Genomic DNA, 22,454 nt, shown 5'->3' with positions numbered 1-22,454 from the left:
CGATGCCACGTACCAGTCCGAAGACCTCATTAAATCATTCAATCGGTAGTAGCGACGGGCGGTGTGTACAAAGGGCAGGGACGAAATCAATGCAAGCTTATGACTCGCGGTTACTGGGAATTCCTCGTCCATGAGGAACAATTGCAAGCCCCAACCCCCAATCTCCACAGCCATCATTCATCCCTGTCACCTATGGCCCATGGTGCACTGCCTTGGAAGCTCGTTCTGGATAGCACCATTCCACCATGCACAGTACACAAACAATCCTGTCAGCAGAACATCAACAACTGAGCATTATAGCAGAGGTTGAAAAGAACCTTACAACTGAAGCAGTATTTTCAACCTCTGCTATACACAGTATACTTTAAGCATGGTGGAACATGAACTGATTACAAACATTTCAGAAATGCTCCCGCCCTGGCCTGAAAGCCAATGACCATGTCCTTTTGGACATCAGATGAATTGCTCTATTTCTGCATCATGACAACGACTGTGCTATTCCCCCTCCCCCGACATGCTTTTTATACCTTCCACTGCTACTGCTGCCACCTGCCATCTGTGAGTGCTTATTGCATGTTGACACTGAACATAGGCAGTCATCATATTAATATGACTGGACCATGTAATACTGATGGCTAATTTACATATGGCAGAGATGCTGAGTCACGATACACACAACAAAAAGACTCTCACAATTAAAGCTTTCGGCCATTGGCCTTTGTCAACACACACACACACACACACACACACACACACACACACACACACACACACACACACACACACACACACACGCGCGCGCGCGCGCGCACACACACACACACACACGCGACCACAGTCTGAGGCAACTGAAACCACACTGCTAGCGGCAGCACCAGTGCATGATGGGTGTGGCGACTGGGTGGGGAGCAGGAGAGATAGTATGGTGGGAGTAGTGGACAGCAAGTGCTGCAGGTTAGATGGAGGGCAGGGGAGAGGTGGGGAAGGGAGAGGGGAGGCAGGTAGTGAAAAAGGAGAGAGATAAAAAGACTGGGTGTGGTGGTGGAATGACGGCTGTGTAGTGCTGGAATGGAAACTGGGAAGGGGCTGGATGGCTGAGGACAGCGACTAATGAAAGTTGAGACCAGGAGGGTTACAGGACGTAGGATGTACTGTAGGAAAAGTTCCCACCTACACAATTCAGAAAAGCTGGTGTTGGCAGGAAGAATCCATATGGCACAGGCTGTGAAGCAGTCATTGAAATGATGGATATTATGTTTGGCAGTGTGGTCAGCAACACGGTGGTTGACTTGTTTCCTGGCCACAGTTTGTCGGTGGTCATTCATGTGAACAGATAGCTTATTGGTTGTCATGCCTACATAGAATACAGCACAGTGGTTACAGCCTAGTTTGTAGACCACATGACTGGTTTCACAGGTATCCCTGTATTTCATGGGATAGGTGATGTTAGTGACCGGACTGGGGTAGGTGGAGGTGTGAGGATGTATGACACACGTGTTGCATCTAGGTAGGGATTGGGAGCAGGGGTTGTGTGTAAGGAGGACGATGTTAGTGACCAGACTGGGGTAGGTGGTGGTGTGAGGATTATGAGACATGTCTTGCATCTAGGTCTATTACAGGGGTATGAGCCAAGAATTAAGGGATTGGGAGCAGGGGTGGTGTGTAAGGAGGACGAGTATATTTTGTAGGTTCAGTGGAAGGCGGAATACCACTGTGGGAGGGGTGGGGAGGATAGTGGACAGGAGATTTCTCCTTTCAGGGCATGACGAGAGGTAGTCGAAACCCTGGCAGAGAATCTTCACTTAAAACTTCCGGGCTGACAGGCCGTGGTCGAAGTATAAAACTCTCCCCTGACATTTCGTCTCCGACTGCAGGAGACATCCAGCGGCAAACTGTGAAGAGAACTCGAGGTAGCACTCATTATATAGGCAGTACAGAGGGCGCCACTGTCAATCACATGGCGTCGGCTGTGAGATCGTCTCTGGTAATGCCAACACTCTCGATTGAAAGTAATCGATCGTCACGCTTGTGGTGCAACGCTGACATCCAAATTTTATCCAGTTTATTACCCTCATCTTTCCTGTTAAAATTATTATGGTGTTTATCAATCTCGATAGCCTCTCTATACATGCGTGCATAATAATGCGAGGTTTTTGATATGACGCCCATCTCGCTGAATTTTATTTCATGATCACCTTCCTGGTAAACATGTTCCGCTACAGCTGATTTATCCGTGTGGCCCAGGTGGCAATTCCTCTTATGTTCAACAAGATGGGTGTTCACATTTCTCTTTGTGGTACCGATGTAAACCTGTCCACAACTACAAGGAAATTTATATACCCCCGGTGTAGTCAAAGGGTGTCGTGCATCTTTTTCCAATCTTAAATATTCTTTTATTTTCCTGGTGGGTCTGAAAATAGTTTCCACCCCATACTTGCTTAAAACTTTCCCAATGCTATATGTGACCTTACTAATGAACAGAAGAAAAACTTTGCCCTTGGGAGACTGTTGTTGGTCATTGCTCCTGATTCTCTGCCTTGAGTGAAGTGCTCTATCTAAATCCTTGCTAGAATAGCCATTATTAATGGAAGTTGACCGTAGATGTTCAATCTCATCTTTTAAATAAACAGGTTCACAAATTTATTACGCCCTGTCTACCAAGGTTTTCATTACACCTCTTTTTTGTCTAGGGTGGTGGTTTGAATCTTTATGCAGATAACGATCAGTATGTGTGGCCTTTCTATACACCTATAGGGTGTCATCACCTTCGACCTAGATAGCAAAGATGTCATCAATGAATCTGAACCAGGTGAGGGGTTTAGGATTCTGGGTCTTTAGGAAGGATTCGTCTAGATGGCACATGAGTAGGTTGGCTTAGGATGGTGTGGTAAAAGGACGGGAACTGTGGAGATTCGGTAGAGGAAATGGTTGATATCTTTTATACAGGAGGGTAGGTTCCAGGTATCCTGGATTTTCCACTGTTTGATGACTGATTTAACACACATAAGTTTCAGACACATGTGGATTGTGTGATAACTTTATAAGTGTCATAATCATTATTTTAAACCACCTCAATAGCCCTCTGACTTATTGCCAAAGCACAGGGATGACTATTCAAACACCAAGCAAATATGGATCTTTGACAAAGAAGATAACACAATGTGATCTTGAAAACATTTACACAATTACAAAATGAAGCAAAATAAATTCTTGCATTCATAGAGAAAAAAAATCTTTCAAGAAATATTAACAATATCCATTGTAAAACAAAATGCTCACTAATAATATATATAATCATACGGTAGTTTAAACACACACACACACACAAACACACACACACACACACACACACACACACACACACACACACACACACACAGAGAGAGAGAGAGAGAGAGAGAGAGAGAGAGAGAGAGAGAGAGAATATGTATAATTGATACCTACACTGCTCACCAATCAGATAATTACAAATTATGTTTTAACATTTCTTCATGAGATTGCATGATTTACAGAGGCAGGGTCGCAAACAATGGGAGTAACAGGAATCAGTCTTTGCAATGAAGACCACCCAAACAACAACACCACCATCATCTGAAGGACAAACAATTATTGCACTAGTATAAAAAGATTCGGTGATCTAATAAACCTAATTATGAACACAAACAAGACAATTTTCAATTCACCATAGGCCAATATATTCTTGCATCACATCTTCATACAGGAAATGAATTTAATGCAATGAACTTACATTTTTCTATCTGTAACATTTTTTTTACACACTGAATGAGTACCATTATACGTTACAACATTTCAATTTATTTTTGTACCATTCTATTCAAGTACACGATAATTATGCTTTATTTGAATCCAGATGGTTTACATATGGAGATACAAATTGTGTCACAAACAATCTCAAAACAAAATATCACTCAAAACCACAAATCAGGCTCACAATTTTCCTGGTTTCCAACTAAAATGATCTACCTGTTCTATTTACATACATTCACAGTTTAATAATAGCTGTGTCTATCCAACAAACTTAAAAGTTTCATGTGTTTTATACTTGGGACTTCATATTTATCATTACTCCCCTGACATAACATAGACTAGTGGTGATTTTTTAACAGAGGTAGATTCTATCACACCTACAAACTGAAAAAAAATCAGCTTGAAACTCATGCTTGCAACTACAATTCAGTTTATAAGTAAGTTTTCTATTCTGCTATGTTTTCTCAATAACTTTCCCCTCATGTACACCACATTTCACATGTGTATTACTACTTGAATACTACATCCAATCTGGCTGTTGCTAGGGACACACCACTAAGAAAATTTACATTTCCATACATGCAGGCATCTAATGTTCTGATAATAAGAATCATACACAAAAGGGAGGAACATTATGTATCTCAGTGATTTACTGACACAAAAGTGGTAGCAATGGTAACATGAATTTAAAAAATGAAAACCACCTTACCAAAACTAATGAATAATTATCAGATTAGCAACACAGATATTACAACAAAGGATGGGATTATCTACACTTGTGAAGTATATGGAATGTCAAAAACCACCATAGGAGTGCAACTGAGAAAAACATATCCAGAAAGATTGGAAAACAGCAGATTACTGTGCAAAACAGATAACAGAAACAGTCATTAGAAAGGGAACAGTAAGAATAAATTAAAAAAAGAAATTAGAATTAATCGTCTTTCTTGTTTGCATTTCCCTGTTGCTGCTTGGTGAGTAGATTTTTATCTATCCAATTAAACTATTTTGTCAAAAATTGGAAGTAGTGCAACATAGGAGTGTTGTGGTACTTTACATAGAGCATTCAAGTACCAAATGAAACACTGAACCATGAACATAATGTTGAGGAAATTAATCTTCAGAGTGATGATATCGTGGCAAATGGGTTCGGTAAATAAGTCTGCACAGAAAATCTGATAATTCATGCATTCATGAAAGGCAAAACCTCTGTACTCAAACTGCTTAAAATAATCACTGTGAGGAAAGTCCTGGCACCATGCAAATACTTCAGGTTAAAGGAGATGTGCTGCCTGAACACAGCTCATACAATAGAAGGACACAGATTTGCATGCCTGTGTGCGCACGTGTGTGTGTGTGTGTGTGTGTGTGTGTGTGTGTGTGTGTGTTTGTACTCTAGCTCAAAAAGGATTTATTCCAAAAGCTGGCAAATTTTTGTTTTCTTTTGTCTGTGGACAACTCACCACTTCTGCTATTCAGTGAGTGGTCTTCTTTACTCCTACAGTGTTAAAATAATTTATATTTAACACGATAAAGCCAGTAAATAACAAAAACTTCAAAGTAAAACAGAGTGGACACAATGTCAAAATTTAAAGTGCATGCAAAGTTCATATCAACATAACTTGCTCTAAGGTTTTAAAAGGAGGTTTAGAGACTGGTTTCATTGATGATGTCCTCAGAGCACAAGCTCAGAGTGAGCAAGGACTAGATGCCAAATCATCAGTGGCCTTTTCAGAGGAACTACTGTGACATTGTCCTCAAGTAAGTCAGAGAAATCATGCCAAGTCTAAATCTGGATGTCCACATAAGGGTTTGATCACCATTCCTCCTAAATGTGAGTCCAGTGCATCATCAATCACTCTTTCTTCACTCGGTGGAAACACACGTAACTTATTGATGACCTTAGAGGGAAACCTTTCTGCATATCTCATACATGGTAAGCTCGACACAAGTTTGATTTTTTTTTTTAAGAAGGTTCGCAGTATACACTGCGGAACAGACACTGAGAAGAAAAATTACCTTTTCTTTTTTTCTACTACCTCAGATATACTCTAACATGAAACTGTTTCAAATTTGTTTTACTGCCATCACATAGAAGCATACATGATTTTCATAAATAAGAACATTTTATCTAATGGCATGGCTCATAATAGCAGTTACTTCAGTGCATAGAGTACTTTATGAAAATATATATGTGTATCATTTAAAGCCATATTATTTCCTTTGATTAAGGTAAGCGTAGTGATCATTCCAGAATTAAACAGGAATGCTATTGATAATTTCTATCCCCTCTTTTTAAGCAACTACATAAACTTCAGCACCTTCACTTGGCTCTGTTGCAAATACAAGAGTATCAATATTTTGTATTTCACTGTGTTTGGCATAGAAACTGGTTTTCAATTTCTCTATGTATTTTTTGTATGAATCTTGTGTTGTTAAAGCAACAGTACAGCCACCCCATCTGTAAAACAAATATGAAAACAAGTATGAAAGACTGTAGGAGCTTAGCACTTTATAACCTATACCTATATGGCTACATACCCAGCTCCTGTTAGTCGAGACCCCAGTGTCACATTTTCTCCCAAGAGAACAACTTCGTCCAGCAAAGGATGACTGCACTCAAACAAATGCTGCAGACTTTGATGGCTCTCTCTCATAAGCTTTCCCAGCTGTACCAGTTTTTCTTCATCACTTGCTTCAGACTGACAAACTGCACAGAAGTTCTTCACACGGGCTGCCTCTGCAAGACAAGAAAATAAACTTTTGTTGGATGCTCTCTACATGACAAAAAGTTTGGTGCTATATTTGACAACTGAAGTAATCATGAGTATGACAAACTTTCTGAACCTCACTCTTTGTACATCAAAATGATACACATAATACTCTCACATTTTAAGGAAGATAATTAAATAAAATGGAACCTTATGTTATCATGCAGTGAGAGGAATGAGACAATCATTTGTACACTGATGTAAGTGAGAGCACCAGCTCTACAACCAGTTTTGTAAGTATAAATTATAAACCAATAAGAATGGTACAAAAGTATGCATTCCTCAAATGTATAGAGCATTAATCATAACATCATAACACAAGTGTTAAATATGTTACAAAAGCTATGACACATTAGGTGGTAATATATACATCAAGGTCCCGACCACTTGAGATTAAGTGACTCATTTTGAAGGACACATCACTAGATTAAGGCATTTTAAATGTAATCGGTGATCACCATGTCATATCCCTACTGCAGCTAAATCATGATAATTTCTTTATTTCAAGTACCCTAAGATCCTCATAATGTGACTATCAAGTTCCAAGGCTTTGTATCTCATTATTTGCCTTGGCAGCACAATTTCAAACAAGAGTATCTCAACTGCAAAGCATCAAAACAGTCATCATTTCTCCAAGTTAGATATTGGTTTGTTAATCCCAATACTGTAAAAGGTCATTATGTTATCAGAATGTGCAGGCATTAGATGATCTGTGCTATGTAACTCCACTCACCCATCATGGACTTGTAGAAGACATTCAGAGTAGCTATTGTTTTGATTACCAGAGATTACCAACATACTGATGACAGAGCAGTCATAATGTATGGCTGTTAAGTTGCTTATGACCAGAGCAGGCCACGTTTTATATTTTTGTTTGAACACATGCTTATTCAAAATCCCTTTACAAAAATTTCAGGAAACCATAGCTTTCAACTCTGTGGAAGGCAATCCATCATGATATGACTTGAAAACTACCACTTTTATTATTTTTATTATTATTATTGCCATTGTTTTACAATAGAAGTTACATTGTTGGATACAGTCAAGTCTAATCCATGTTAGTTCGAGCTTCCTGATGATAGGCCTGCTGATTTAAGTGATTTTACAATATTTTACCCAAGTTCTCTGGCAAAAATGACTTGCTGGGTTCCTTCTCGATGAAATATTCTGAAGTTAAAATAGTCCACGATTCACATCTCCAGGCAGGAACCACTCAGGAGGAGTTATCTGACAAAAAGAGAATGGTGATTATTGCGATTATGTGAAATGTGATAACTCTAAGGCTGAGCAACAAACCACAAAATCTGAAGGTAGAAAAAGAAATCAGTGAGATGTGGTGTCCAGAAGAGGGTGGTTTTTGGTTCATTTAATTGTATAGAAGGAGTAAAAAAAATAATGAATCAGAAAATAGACAGTAAAGTTTTATTTGTTACAAACAGAAAGAACACTGATGATGAAACTGAACAGATATCTAGTAGATATTGTGATCAAACAAAGCATGCATATCTGTGACATCACAAATGACAATGACAGTGAGCGCGAAGAAGATAGTGATAATATTACTGAAATCATAAAATATGTCAATTGGGACTTCAATTAGACTAGAATGTAGTCATTGGTGAACGAATGGAACAGAAACAAATGGGAGCTTTTAGTTTTGGCAAAACAAGAGAGGAGAAAAAAATCAAAAGAATTTTGTATTGGTCACAGATTAATCACTGAGAACACACTGTCTAAATTTTCATCAATAAGGATGCATATATGAAGATGCCAGGGGATCTAAAAAAGATCAGACTGCCTATATTTTGGTGAAATAGAGATTATGTGATGCAGCTAAGAACTGAAGGTATTATCCAGGTGTTGGCGACTACAGTGAACATAACCTAATGTAGACATGAACCTACAAACATACATAAAATATGCATAGCATATAATGAATGAACAAATCTCTTTATCTGGCCCAATCTTGTCAAAATTATTTAACAACAAGAAGAATTAGCCAACACTAAAAATTACATAACATGATGGCAAAGATAAAAAACAACATCCACCGAAGAAACACCTCATGCACTCTCACATCACATCACACAAATGCACAAGAAAATATCATAGCCACACACAGCCCCTATGAATGTATGTGAATCTAGCAGAGGGACATTGAAAATTTCCAATATCAGCATGTACATTTCAGCCCACTTTACTTTGCTGACAAGGAATGCAGGAACATACCCAAAGGTGCACATCTCTTCATAGCAGGCCACACAAAGCGCTCTGTCAGCAAATTGATTGTAGCACTGACTCCTGGGTGCAATTGGCTGTGGATACTGCCAAATGCTGTCTTTCAGAACATCTCTGTAATGAATGGTCCTGGCTTGCTTTAAGAAATGTCACACCACAGTTTCAGCTAAGAGTTAGGCACCACAATTTGTTCAAATTTCAGACCTGTAGAAGGGTTATTTAACACTTGCTGCAGTTCTGAATCCACAGTCTGTTCCACCATGAGCTTATCATAGTCTATAATCTCTGAACTCTCACAAATATGTGAAAAATAGTCAGCCATCAAATTCTCTGCACTTCTTCCACATCATATGTTGTAATGTGGCTTACGAACTCAATATAATGGAACTGTCTCAGGGAGCACTTATCACTAGTGTTTTTAGAGCCACATGTTATTGGTCTGTGGTCTGTAAACACGGTCACTCATCTATTTTCTGTTTGCAGGCAGAAGTATCTAATTGCTTCATAGATTGCCAACAATTCATTGTCATATGTGCTCCATTTTTGCTGTGATACCTGTAATTTCCTGGAGGAAAACTGCGTGGCTACCACTGCCCTTCTCTGCGCTGCCCCAATTGCTGACTGACTCACGTCTACAACAATAGCTGTGCATATTGAACTGGTTTGAGTGAGGATCACTGCCTGGCTGAGGCTTGCTTGTAGATCACTAAATGCTTTGTTCATTTCTGGTGTCCACCTAATCAGTCACTGACCCTTGGCATCATGTCCCTTGAGTGCACCAATGTGTTGTTCTTGCACATCAGCCGTTGCTGGCAGATGATTTGAAAAAAAATTTATTACTCCCATATATTGTCTCAGCTCTTGATAGTTCACCAGTTTTGGCAGAGACTGTATTGCCATGATCGTCTCTGGCAGAGGCAATGTACCTTCTGACAACACAGTATGTCCAAAGGGAAGGGACTTTGTTCTTGTGCATGATGCACTTATTTTCATTTAACACCACTCCATGACCAAAGAGTCACCTGCAGACTTGACACAGACAGTGTTCATGTGTTTGAGTATACAGTGTGAACATCAAAATGTCATCAAGATAAGCAAAACAAAATGCCAATCCCTTTATCACTTTGACAATAAAATGCTGCCAAGTTGGTACTGTGTTATTGAAGGCCAAAAGGCACAAAGGAAAACTTGGATAACTTGAATGTCGTAGTCATTACTGTCTTCAGAATGCCTCTTGGAGCTACTAGTATCTTGTTGTAAGCTTTCTTGCAGTAGAGAATGTTAAAAATTTTCGCACTGGCCGGAGAACATGTGAAGTCCTGTATGTTGGTTACGGGATATCTATGTGGGATGATCCTCAAGTTTAATGCCTGGTAAACCCCTTACAGCCTCCATTATCTGTACGTCTTTCCATACCAAGTGTAGGGGCAAAGATCACTGGCTATCTGCCTGGCAAATTACTCCCAACTAACATTTCTTTAAATATCACCTTTTTTTCTGTCAGCCTCTCTGGTGCAACTCTCTGTGCTAGTCATGAAACTGACTGCCTCAGCATGGTATGAATATAAAGTACCATACTATGTTTAATTTCTTTTCAGTGAACCTGTTTAGTTGATTATCCATTGTTAATATTGCCTGGTCATCCAGAAGTTTCTGACTTTTCTCTTCGTTATGTAGCTCCTCAGATACAGAGTTGCCAATCGCCTGAAGCTTCTCAGCCATCGTACCTCTTTTAGTGCCTGATACAGTACTGTTGTCTGTCAAATTTAATAAATGTTCTCGCTGTAAGTCGACTGTCAATGTGAAATGAGCTAGAAAAACAGTGCCCAATCAATGGTCCAATATATCAGTTATCGCAAAAGACCATGTAAACTGTTTGAAGAAACCCACATCAATCTTGCATACTTTATGCCCATATGTGTTAATCACAGTGTTATTCACTACTTTCAAACATGACTATATGTCTTGTTCGTTGCATGGTGCATGGAGGTCAGGAAGTGAGCTGATGTCTGACCCAGTATCAACCAAAACCCTAATGCCTGTATGCTTTTCTAATACATACAACTTCTTCCAAGTAAAAGGAGATGTATGCGGTGATGACCGCTGCTGCTGACACAAAAACATTGCACTGTTACTGCATGTACCTCGGCTCTTTGAGTAGAAACATGGTGACATGCATCTCAAAATATTTACTGTAGCAACACACTTTATGTACATCCTCTTCCTGGCTTCGTGTTTCACATCTAGCTCATTTTCACACCTGATTAATGTTAACTTGTCATGCTGTTGCCTACACAGTTGTGTTCTCAGGTCTTCTAGAATAGCTTTCAAATCTCTAACCTCATTTGAAATGCTTGTTGCATGTCATGGTGTGACTGTGGCACTGTTTATAGTTATGGCTCCGGTTTCAATTTGCTGATCATGGTGGTAATCATATGTGGAATCTGTCGACATCATTGTAACATTGCAGCTGGCTTACGCATCTCATAGATTCTGTCCACAGCATGTAGTAGCTTGTCAGCTTCTCTCTCCTTGTATATGGCTAGGACAGTCCTTACTTCTGCTGGAAGTTATTGCCATTTGTAACAGTAACCTTTTAGAGACTGTCGAACACTTTACCAGGCTGCGTAAATGTCACCAGTATTCTGACAGAGTCCTACCTCCCTGCTTCTCTTGGTACAGTACCTGCTTGATGCTGATGTCTACTGCCTTCATGCACCAAGAAATTAGAACTTCATTCAGTCTGCCGTATGCTCCTTCTGTAGGTGAGCTCACCATCACATCCGACATCAATGCTGAGGACTGGTGGTTCAGGTTACTTATCACCACACTGAACTTCTTGTGATTGTTGACTACTCTCTGTTGTTGAAATACATTTTCTATTATTGCAAACCTTGTATGTGGCTGGAAAGGCATGAATGAAAATGTTCATAATTGCAACCACTGAGTGTGTGAATTGCTGAAACCAGTGTTTCAATATCCATACTCTTTTCTGTATTTCAAAAAGTTTTGCACAAACACAGAAGGCAAGACTGCCCAGATATTGATGAAATATCAGTGTATTTCCACAGGTATCATACCACACGACACAGCAAGAATTATACAAGCTCATGAACAAAATATGTGTCACTGGGGAAGTTACATTATATCTTGAAAAAGCGTATAATTATTGCACTTCCAAAGAAAGTAAAAGCACATAGATTTGAAAATCTACACTGGTGACCACCCAGCAAACAACACTAACAGCTATAAACTATTTTATGTTCTTTGACTCATCTTGCTTGCAGAAACAATGGAGTCATCACACAACCTTAGTGCTGAAGTTAAGCAATTACAAGGCAGTGACTTACACGGTGTCGAGTTAAGTGCTCGGTAGCAACAGCGACAATTTTTGCCTCTGCTTAAATGTGAAACTGATATTTTCTTGTGCAGTGCTGGTGATATGAACTGTGACCTCTACGTACCTGAGCAATATGTATGAGTTACCAACTCTTCTGGGTGACTTTGGCTATGAATGCCACTCTTCGATAAACAAATGAGACATCTTTCAACAAATTGTCATGGACACACATCGAATGTCACTCGATGTGTTGCACCTACCGTGTCACGTTCGGTTCTGCCAAATTTATTCACGTTGCCAAATGGAGTCAACTCAGTTGGGCCATGCATGAACACTTTCTTTCCAGCCAAAACAACTATGTGGCAGTCATGGCATTTCTGACATCAGCTCCATGTTCGTCACATTACTGTGCCACCTTGGTAAGTATGCAAATCTCATTAGTGATGTTATTTTGTCACCTCCAGCTACCAACAAATATGACATGGCAAAGACAGTGTGGGTTGTGAAGTTACCTCCCCAGGTGAGAATGAGCACTGATCTTGAAAGAGATTGAGCCATAAGAGAAGAAATGAAGTTTGGCACACACACTTCAAGCCCTGTTACAACACCAACAATGTCTTAATTCACTGGACACCAACAACCAGTCCTGCCTCAATTGGGAAGCATGCCTTGACATGCAGCAATAGGCAGCTGAACAATTATGAGCACACACAGATGCTGCTGAGGATGACGTCACTCCCACCCACCCAGGCAGTGACCATCGGCCAGCCAAAACAAACAGACAATTGGTTGGCAACAGCAATCACCTCCCTGACAAAAAGACACAAACATGCCTCTGTTGGCTCCTTGGTTGTTCCGGCACTATTACGCACAACTGCAAGGCATCCTAAGACTACCTAAATGGGAAGAACAATTGTTGCCCCAATTCAAGACGCCTACTACCTTGACATGTGAGCCAATCTCACTGCACACCATCTTCTTGTGACAGACTCTACATCCTGGATCACACTTGCCACCAATATTTTCTCGTTGACATGGGATATGAGGTGAGTGTTATTCCATGTACCTACAACCAGTGCCTTGCAGTGAATGATTCATCCACCGCAGTGTATGGAAACATGTCTTGAAGCTTTGACTTCGACTTAGAAGACATGTACTCTTGGAAATTTTTCATTGCTGATGTTACAAACCAGTACTGGGGTCTGAAGTTCTAAGACATCTTGCCTCAGCCCTGATTTGGCTTGTGGACCTCTTCTACGTCACAGCAGCAGACGTTCTGTGAATGGAATTATCAGTGCTGTACCATCCCCCATGTAACCAATGACTATGTACCTCAGCTCACAAACTCTTAGTTCTGTTGATATGTACAAACACAGTCAATAGATATCAAAAGACTGCCTGTTATCATCAGCAAAATTACAATGTACCACCCAGCAATAATTCGACTTACTGAAGGAAACATTTCACCAATGTGAAGAAAAGCACGCCACTTCCGATAAAATTTGTGCTAACTGCTGACATATATATACTTGGAACAGCTTGATCATTTCATTTTTCCCCATCACAAATGAATCAACAGATGCAGGACATACAGCAACAAACACACACACACCACCATAGCCAATTGTAACAGTTATTTTGTCACCTCCAGCTACCAACAAATATGACATGGCAAAGACAGTGTGGGTTGTGAAGTTACCTCCCCAGGTGAGAATGAGCACTGATCTTGAAAGAGATTGAGCCATAAGAGAGGAACTGTAACAGTAACAGTAACATTTCTTCTCTTACATCAGCACCTGTACAGGTTAGTCAAGTGCATTGCTCCTCTAGTGCCCGTGCACCTGCCATATATGTTTCCCACTTCCCATCATCCATGTGTGCTATCAGCAACAGTATAGTTCATAAAATAAACACCACCCTAGGCCCACCCAAAGTGTGTAGGCTACCTCTGAACAGACTTACTGTGGTTAAGTTCGTTACAAAGAGGTTATTACAAACTGGGATTATTAGACAGTCTGATAGTCTTTGGGTCTTGCCCATTCATCTTGTACCTAAGAAGGATGTCACCTATAGCCTATACGGTGGTTATCAATCCTTATAACTCCCATATGATACCAGACACTTAGCCTATCCCTAACATTCAGATTTTGCACATTATCTGACAAGCACCCCAGTGTTCAGTGAGCTGAATTGTAAGAAAGCATGTCTGTACATTCCTATGAAGCCAGAGGATGTTCCAAAGACTGCAATCATAATCCCTTTAAGACTGTATGAATTTCTTTATACGACATAACGACTTAAAAATGCAAGCCAGACCTGGCAAAGATTCATAGACAATGCTCTTTTCAAATTTCCCTTCTGCTACACCTACTTGTATGGCATTTTAGTTTTCTCTGCTTCCAAAAGGAACAAGACCACATCAAACCAGTTTTCGATACTTTACACAAATTTGGTGTCACAATCAACTATGACAAGTGTCAGATGAGGCAGTCTCAAGTTACCTTCTTTGGTCATTTGGTTTGCCATGACGGCGTTTGGTCTACACCTTAACAAGCTAAACATCACATGCTGCACTCACAGGCCTTTCACAATCTGTACTGATTTTTCAGCTTGATAATTAATTATCGTAGATACCTGCCTAATGCTGCCACCATTCAGGTACCTCGTACAGATGTGTTTACAAGCAAACACATCTCAGGCAAAAAGACTATTCAATGGACCTCACAGATCCGACAAGCATTTGAAAAAATTACAGACTGTCTCTCTCAGGCTAAGATCCTAGCTCATCCACTACCCAGCTGATGGTCACCATGCACATGAGCAACTTTGTGACTAGTGCTGTTCTTCAACAGTCAGTAGCATGCACACAACAGCTACAGCACTTCTTTTCCAAAAAATCCGACCAACTCACAGCATAAGTGATTGGCCTATGACAGAGAACTGTTGGCATTGTCGAAAGCAATACAATACTTCAAAGATGACATGAGGGCACATCTTTGACAGTCTATATGGATTATCACCCACCACCGGATTCTATTCAAAACTCTGCAAAAGACTGTTGCTCATGGTATTTCCTCCATTTATACTTACACTGCACAATTCACAATCAATGTTCCACGTCTACATGGTGTGGACAAAGTCATGGCTGGCTTCCTTTCACAGATAAACTCTCTCTCAATAGATACTGATTTTGACAAACTTGCAGCAGCATAGCTAGAGCATATACGTTATGTAAACTCCTAGACGGCAACACAAAGCGACTGCACATCAAACATCGCAACATCCTTGGCTCTTCAAAACAAGTACTATGTGATGTCTCCCAAAACTGCCTTTATCTACTGGTATCAGACACCATGAGACGAACTATTTTCAATCAATTACTTGGGCTTTCACATTCTGGTATTCGTCCAATAGTGAAGCTTCTCACAAATTACTTCATCTGTCCAAATGTCCAGAAAGACTGCAAATCTTGGACACAATCATGCGTTGCCGGCTGACCATAGGCCAATATCCTTGACATCTGTTTGCTGCAGAATTCTTGAACAGATTATGAGTTCAGATACAATAAAAAAAGTTTCAGATTCGTAAATGTTTCGTCACTGATTACTAAATTTCCATGATTTTTGCCAGCAACACCAGCACTGCATCTAGCTACACTTGGTCCACAACATAATGTTCCTGTAACTCCTCCATCTGAAGATGAGCCTGCAGTGGCTCGAAAACATGTTCATGGTTGAAAAAAATCGTAAAAAAGTGACTGATTGCATATTTATTACCAGATAAATGCCAAAATGAGAATCCCTGAAGGGAAGACAATGTTCTTTTCAAGAAACACTATTGAGAAAATTTACAGAACCAGCTTCTGAAGATGAATGCAGAACAATTCCACTACTGCCAACAGGCATTTTGTGTAAGAACGAATACACAAAAAATTGGGGCTCATACGGAGGCGCATAGACAATCGTTCTTCCCTCGCTCTATTTGTACAAGTAGAACAGGAAAGGAAATGACTAGTAGTGGTACAGGGTACCTTCTGCCATGCACCATACAGTGGTTTGTGTACTGTGTGTGCATATGTAGATGTAAAACATTCCAAACTAGGAGAGCATGCACAACCACAATTTAGTCATTATTCTATCCTTAGGGCCATTTTCAGCATATTACAACAACAAAACATATGTAACTTGGAAAGTTCCATGGCATCTTGAAAAAGAATATAATCATTGCACTTTCAAAGAAAGCAAGAGCACACAGATTTGAAAATTATAGCACGATCTGCCAAGTATCACATCTGTAATGACCTAGCAGCAGTCGTGGAATCCAGCAAGGAGATTCTTTGGTGAGTGCTACAGCTCTGCTGCAGTGACAATATTTGCCTCAGTTCATAACTGATGACTTATAAATGCATGTGTTTTGATGTGGCCTCCATCTTCCAATAAAGTGTAGATTATTGGTATTTGTGGTCTCCATTATTCTACCTGGAAAGTCGTCACCTATGTCCACTCTACATATCAGTCAAAACTATTCACAAGAGTATGTTATCGAAAAATGTAAAACTGAAAGTAGTTTACAAGAAGTTCTGGTCATTTTCAGGAAAATCAGTATCACTTAGAAGTAATTTTAGCACTGTGTTCAATAACGAGCTATATTTAAGAAAAATTAGAAATCATACATTGCACACATAGATCTGAAGGAGGTTTTGATAAAATGTAACAAAAAAATTTTTGCACTTAAACTGCAAGGACAGAAGAACTATCCATTCACTTTGTTTACAAAGTCGCTGGAGAAGTCAGTGCTACAGGAATGATACAAGAGGTCAAAATCAGTGAAGTGTAACATAATGTTGCTTGCTGCCATCACTGATATTTAATTTGTGTTTTGAAGACACAATGAGGGAAGTAAAGAAATATCTTTATGTGAAGTTGGTTGTGGTAAACAAACAATCAACATGATATTGTTTGTTAACAATGAAAGAACTAAGGTAATGGGAAGTACTGCATGAGGATAATTATGTCTTTTGCTTTTTTGTGTGCATCTTCTTTATTTTGGTCAAGAATTCCAAAAAGTTACACTTCTAACAAGATTTTCTAATATTTTGTACCCTCAGTCCTACTCCAGTTGTTCCTCTTTCAAGACTAAAATATTACTAACATTCCATTTTGAATTGTTTGTTTAAAATTTTAATCAATTCATGCAATGAGTAACATTAGTAGTTATGAGATAAACTGGATGTACATTTAATATTTATATTCTATTCACATTCATATTAAATTAACATACAGGTTGGTAAAACCTTACAAGGAGAAGAAAAACGGTACTATCAAATACTGACTGGTTAATAGGATAGAATTATATGAAATAAATCAAGGCAGAATTTACCGGAAGGTAGGAAGATAGTTAGGAAAAGCAGTTGCAAGAACATAAAATTATTTCGCTGCTACTGAGCTCCACTTCCCACAAGCAATCTTCTCCATTTTGCCAGGTTAACTTTTGATCTTCCAACTCCGAATCTCAGTCTATTCAAGGACTTCCAAGTTGTCCATTTACTCTTCATATTCACTAATCCTACCCAACGAATTATCTTAGAAGATAGATTAAGGAAAGCAAACCTACATTTCTAGCACATGCAGACATAGAGAAAGCTTTTGACAATGTTGGCTGGAATACTCTCTTTCAAATTCTGAAGGTGGTAGGGGTCAAATACAGGGAGCGAAGGGCTATTTATAATTTGTACAGAAACCAGATGGCAGTTATAACAGTCGAGGAGCATGAGAGTGAAGCAGTGGCAGGGAAGGGAGTGAGACAGGGTTGTAGCCTATCCCCGATGTTATTCAATCTGTATATTGAGCAAGCAGTAAAGGAAACAAAAGAAAATTTTGGAGTAGGAATTAAATGCCATGGACAAGAAATAAAAACTTTGACGTTTGCCAATGACACTGTAATTCTGTCAGCGACAGCAAAGGACCTGGAAGAGCAGCTGAACGGAATGGACAGTGTCTTGAAAGGAGCATATCAGATGAACATCAACAAAAGATAAACAAGGATAATGGAATGTAGTCAAATTAAATCAGGTGATGCTGAGGGAATTATATTAGGAAATGAGACAATTAAAGTAGTAAATGAGTTTTGCTATTTGGGAAGCAAAATAACTGATGATGGCTCAAGTAGAGAGGATATAAAGCATAGATTGGACATGGCAAGGTAAGCATTCCTGAAGAAGAGAAATTTGTTAATATCAAGTATAGATTTAAGTGCCAGGAAGTCTTTTCTGAAAGTATTTGTAGTATTATTATTACTCTCATGTCAGAAACATACAGGTACAGGTACATGTACAGGTACATTTTACACAGTTATGATTAAATTATTTTTGACCAAACTTGGCCACTTCCAGTGCATTTTCTGTTGCTTGTTGAAGGTCATCTTCTGTACAGGAGGCTGGACACAATCGACAAGGAAGCACGTGCCAGACTGTCTGTTCTTCTTCACAGTCACACCGAATATTATTTGGATCAGTATATCCCCATTTTGCCAGGTTAACTTTTGATCTTCCAACTCCGAATCTCAGTCTATTCAAGGACTTCCAAGTTGTCCATTCCCCACCATGGCCTGCAGGTAAAGCTTCAACAATTCTTTTACAACCAGTGGGAAGATAGGTTGTAGCCCTCCATAGTTGTAACCTAGCTTTTTTAGCAGTGTTTATAAGTTCCTTTGATGTCCTAAGGAAACTCTTCCTTGACTTCAGTTGTTGCAGATGCGGTTCATGCCCATACAGAGGATGAGTAATTTCCTGTTCCACTACCTTTCTTTCCTTGTTTGCAGCTATCTCCCTTCGAACAGGTGGTGGTGCTATTCCTGTGAGGTGGTAAAGCCATTCAACTGGAGTGGGTTTCAAGTGACCTGTTACAATTCTGCAGGTTTCGTTGACAGCTACATCCACCTGTTTCACATGAGTTGAATTATACCAAATAGGACAGGCATACTCTGCCACAGAATAGCATAGTGCCATTCCAGATGTTCGGCTTGTTTCAGGTTGACTACCATACTGTGATTCAAACAGTTTCCATAGGAGATTCCTGGTGGAGACTTTTGACTTGCATTTCATGCAGTGCTTTTTGAAAGTGAGAAATCAAGCAAGTATCACTCCTAGATATTTTGGAGTCTCGTAGTGTTCCAGTTCAACCCCCAACCATACTATTTTCAACTTGCGTATGGCTTCCTTGTTTCTCAAATGAAAATCACACACTTGGGTCTTTGAAGAGTTTGGTTTAAGCTGGTTTGTATTGTAGCATCTGAATAGATCTTCAAGGGCATTCATGAGGTTGCTCGCCACTGATTCAAATTCTGCGCTTTGGGTGGCTAGAGTGAGGTCGTCAGTATATAAGAAGCTCCTGGCGTTGGGGTCTATAGGTTGGTCGTTATGTATATATATTGAACAGAATTGGAGCCAAAACACTTCCTTGCAGGAGGTCATTCTTCTGTAGTCTCCATCGACTATGTTGTCCTTAAAAGTCAATGAAGAGCCTGCGATTCTGCAGAAGGGAGGCCATGAGTCTGGTTAGTCAAAAATCTTTGGTCAGATTGTAGACCTTGACTAGTAGTACCTGGTGATTGACCGTACCATATGCCTCTGATAGCCGACAAATGCCACTCCTGTCAGCTTCCGAGCTTCAAAGCCATCTTCTATAAACTGTGTGAGGTTTAACAATTGTCCAGTACAGCTTTTACCTGGACGAAATCCAGATTGCTGAGGTATAAGTGAAGGGTCAATTGCAGGTGATAGGCAATTCAAAATCAGTCTTTCCAGCAATTTGTAAAGATGACAGTGCGACTGATCTAAAATTCTTCGGATCATTTCCTTCTGTGCCTGGTTTCAGCAAAGCAATCACTCGACTCTTCCACCATATCTTTGGAATTTGGTTTCTGCTTACACAGTTATCGAAAAGTTGAAGAATCCATTTCTTTTTTATTTAAGTCGAAGTGTTCGATTTGCTCGGTTCGTATATCATCCAACCCAACTGATTTACCTTTTTTTTTTTTACTTTGTTTGATAGGCTTCTGTAGTTCTTCCAGGCTGAATGATGACGTAAGGTCATTATTCTCCTCTTGCTCTTCTCTTTGCAATTTCAGTTTTTGTGATTTGTGTGTTGGCTTCCCGTTCATCAGTAACTGATGTGCTATTCGATTGGCAGTGATATTATGATGTGTAATGGTCTTAGTCAGAGAATTGTTTAGGTGTCTCAGAAGTCTCCAAGCTTTATGGCTGTCTCTTTTCAGATCCAAGTTTTCTATAGTTTTTATCCACTTATCCCTTTTTGTCTCCCTTATACAGGAAATAAGATTGTGCCTTGTTTCCATAGTTTCTTCACTGAAATGGTTTTCTTCAAATAAGTAGCTGTATTCCACTAGTAGGGTGGCTTGTTGTGAAGTAAGCCCGGGGCTATAAGATATTCGACAGCCGCAAGGAATAGACATTCTCAAACATCTCTTTTCAGCTGCCGTGAAGGTGTCATAACATTCACCTATTGGTTCTATATAAGATACTTCAATGTCCAGCAATGCCACAAATAACCAATCAGCCTTCTTAAAATTAAACCTTCTCTGGAAAGATACCTTCTATGGTCTTATGGCAGCAAATAATTGACACATTATTGGTCTATGGTGCGAGTTGGGTATCGAGGAGCAGACAGATTTTACACATTGTTGACTGATACTGGTACTACCAAAAATTAGGTCAGAATTGTAAGCTCACCTCCAACTGCCACTGTTAAAAGATCCAGGCAGTTTAGCATCATGGATTAAAGTCAGGTGACTTGCTTCTGCCCACACTTGTACTGCTGTCCCATTCTCATCTTCATGGTCATAGTCCCAAAATGGTACTATGGCTGTTGAAATCACCGATCACAATCTACACATGTTTATTTTGAAAATTGGGTGGTTTGTTAACAGTGAATTCAGAACCAGGTGATTTATTAAGTAATGTAATGGTGCAATTAACTGTTTCTAAAATAAGAATTTCAATGTTCTTTTCCTCCATGAATTCTGTGGATAAGATCTGGATATCTGGATGAACAAAATAGCACTTCTGTATTTAACATGTGGTGTTTCGATGGCGAGAAGCATTTGTTCTATTTTTGGTCTGCGCATGTCACAACTTGCACATGAAACAAGCCTCCAACAAGACTGCAATGATCTGCGATCGGAATGATAAAAGTAATCACGTGTACCCTGGGCATCTTCAGAATATGATCAAAATAATCTGACTGCTCGTCCTTTCACAACAGAAACATATATACCTGAGCCCTTTTCAGGGCTACAGTTAATGATTATACCTATTAACATAGAAGGCATAACACCAGCCAAAAATGAACTGCTATGCAGTCAGCACCAGTCCATATACTGTGCATACAAGAGACACACAGAAGTATTTGTATGGAGTGTAGCCATGTATTGAAGTGAAACATGGACGAATAATAGTTCAGACAAAAAGAGAATAGAAGCCTTTGAAATGTGGTGCTACCGAAGAACGCTGAAGATTAGATGGGTAGGTCATGTAACTAATGAGTGGCACAACTTAACTAGAAGAAGGGCTCACTTGGTAGGACACGTTCTGAAGCATCAAGGGATCACCAGTTTAGTATTGGAGGGCAGTGTGGAGGGTAAAAATCATAGAGGGAGACCAAGAGATGAATAACTAAGGAGATTCAGAAGGAAATAGGTTGCATTAGTTACTTGGAGATGAAGAAGCTTGCACAGGATAGAATAGCATGGAGAGTTGCATCAAACCAGTCTCTGGCTGAAGACAGCAACACAACACACACATGATAATTTCAGATCTCGTCAAATGTGCATTTCTCCTGATCATTTCTTTTATTCATTCTTTTTCACATTAATCACATAACTGATTCAGAAGGTATCTTAACGCAAGTCTGACCAGATTGACAGGATTTTCTATGGCTGTGATCATCTCCGAATCCAGCTATCAGTGATACATTTCCTAATGCTCATGGTAACTTTGCTTATTGGAACAGTTTCAACCACATGGACACCAGCAAAATGAAAGCTCACAATGAAACTCATGGAATCCTTTGGCATCCACACACTATAAACTAACAAGTTGAGTAGTACAGATATTAATGCAAGTTGTGTTGGAAACCAGTGTCAACTACAGCAATTTAACACTGTCTTGGTCCTGACAAAATACAAGCAGCTTTTCATATGGAAACAGTAGCAGAATTAGCTCTCAGACTAATCATAATCTTCTGTAGATCTCTTTAAAATAAAATAGTTCTTAGTTAATGAAATAGAGCAAATTTCATATCACCTACAGCAGTTTCCCA

General features: G+C 39.5%; 1 protein-coding gene across 1 annotated transcript in view; it reads right to left on the bottom strand.

Annotated features, from left to right (window-relative positions):
• Positions 1-5,708: 5,708 nt before the first annotated feature.
• LOC126188856 (N-acetylgalactosamine kinase) overlaps positions 5,709-22,454 on the bottom strand; it is a 96,405-nt gene continuing 79,659 nt past the window's right edge. The window contains exons 9-10 of the mRNA XM_049930499.1: positions 6,310-6,508; positions 5,709-6,229 (exon numbers count right to left, since the gene is read on the bottom strand). Of these exons, the coding sequence (XP_049786456.1) occupies positions 6,064-6,229; positions 6,310-6,508 (365 nt within the window). The 3' untranslated portion in view covers positions 5,709-6,063. The remainder of the gene's footprint in view (positions 6,230-6,309; positions 6,509-22,454) is intronic.

This window comes from Schistocerca cancellata, chromosome 5, assembly GCF_023864275.1.
Source record: "Schistocerca cancellata isolate TAMUIC-IGC-003103 chromosome 5, iqSchCanc2.1, whole genome shotgun sequence".
NCBI classification, from domain to species: domain Eukaryota; kingdom Metazoa; phylum Arthropoda; class Insecta; order Orthoptera; family Acrididae; genus Schistocerca; species Schistocerca cancellata.
This window is presented reverse-complemented; position numbering and strand designations above follow the sequence as displayed.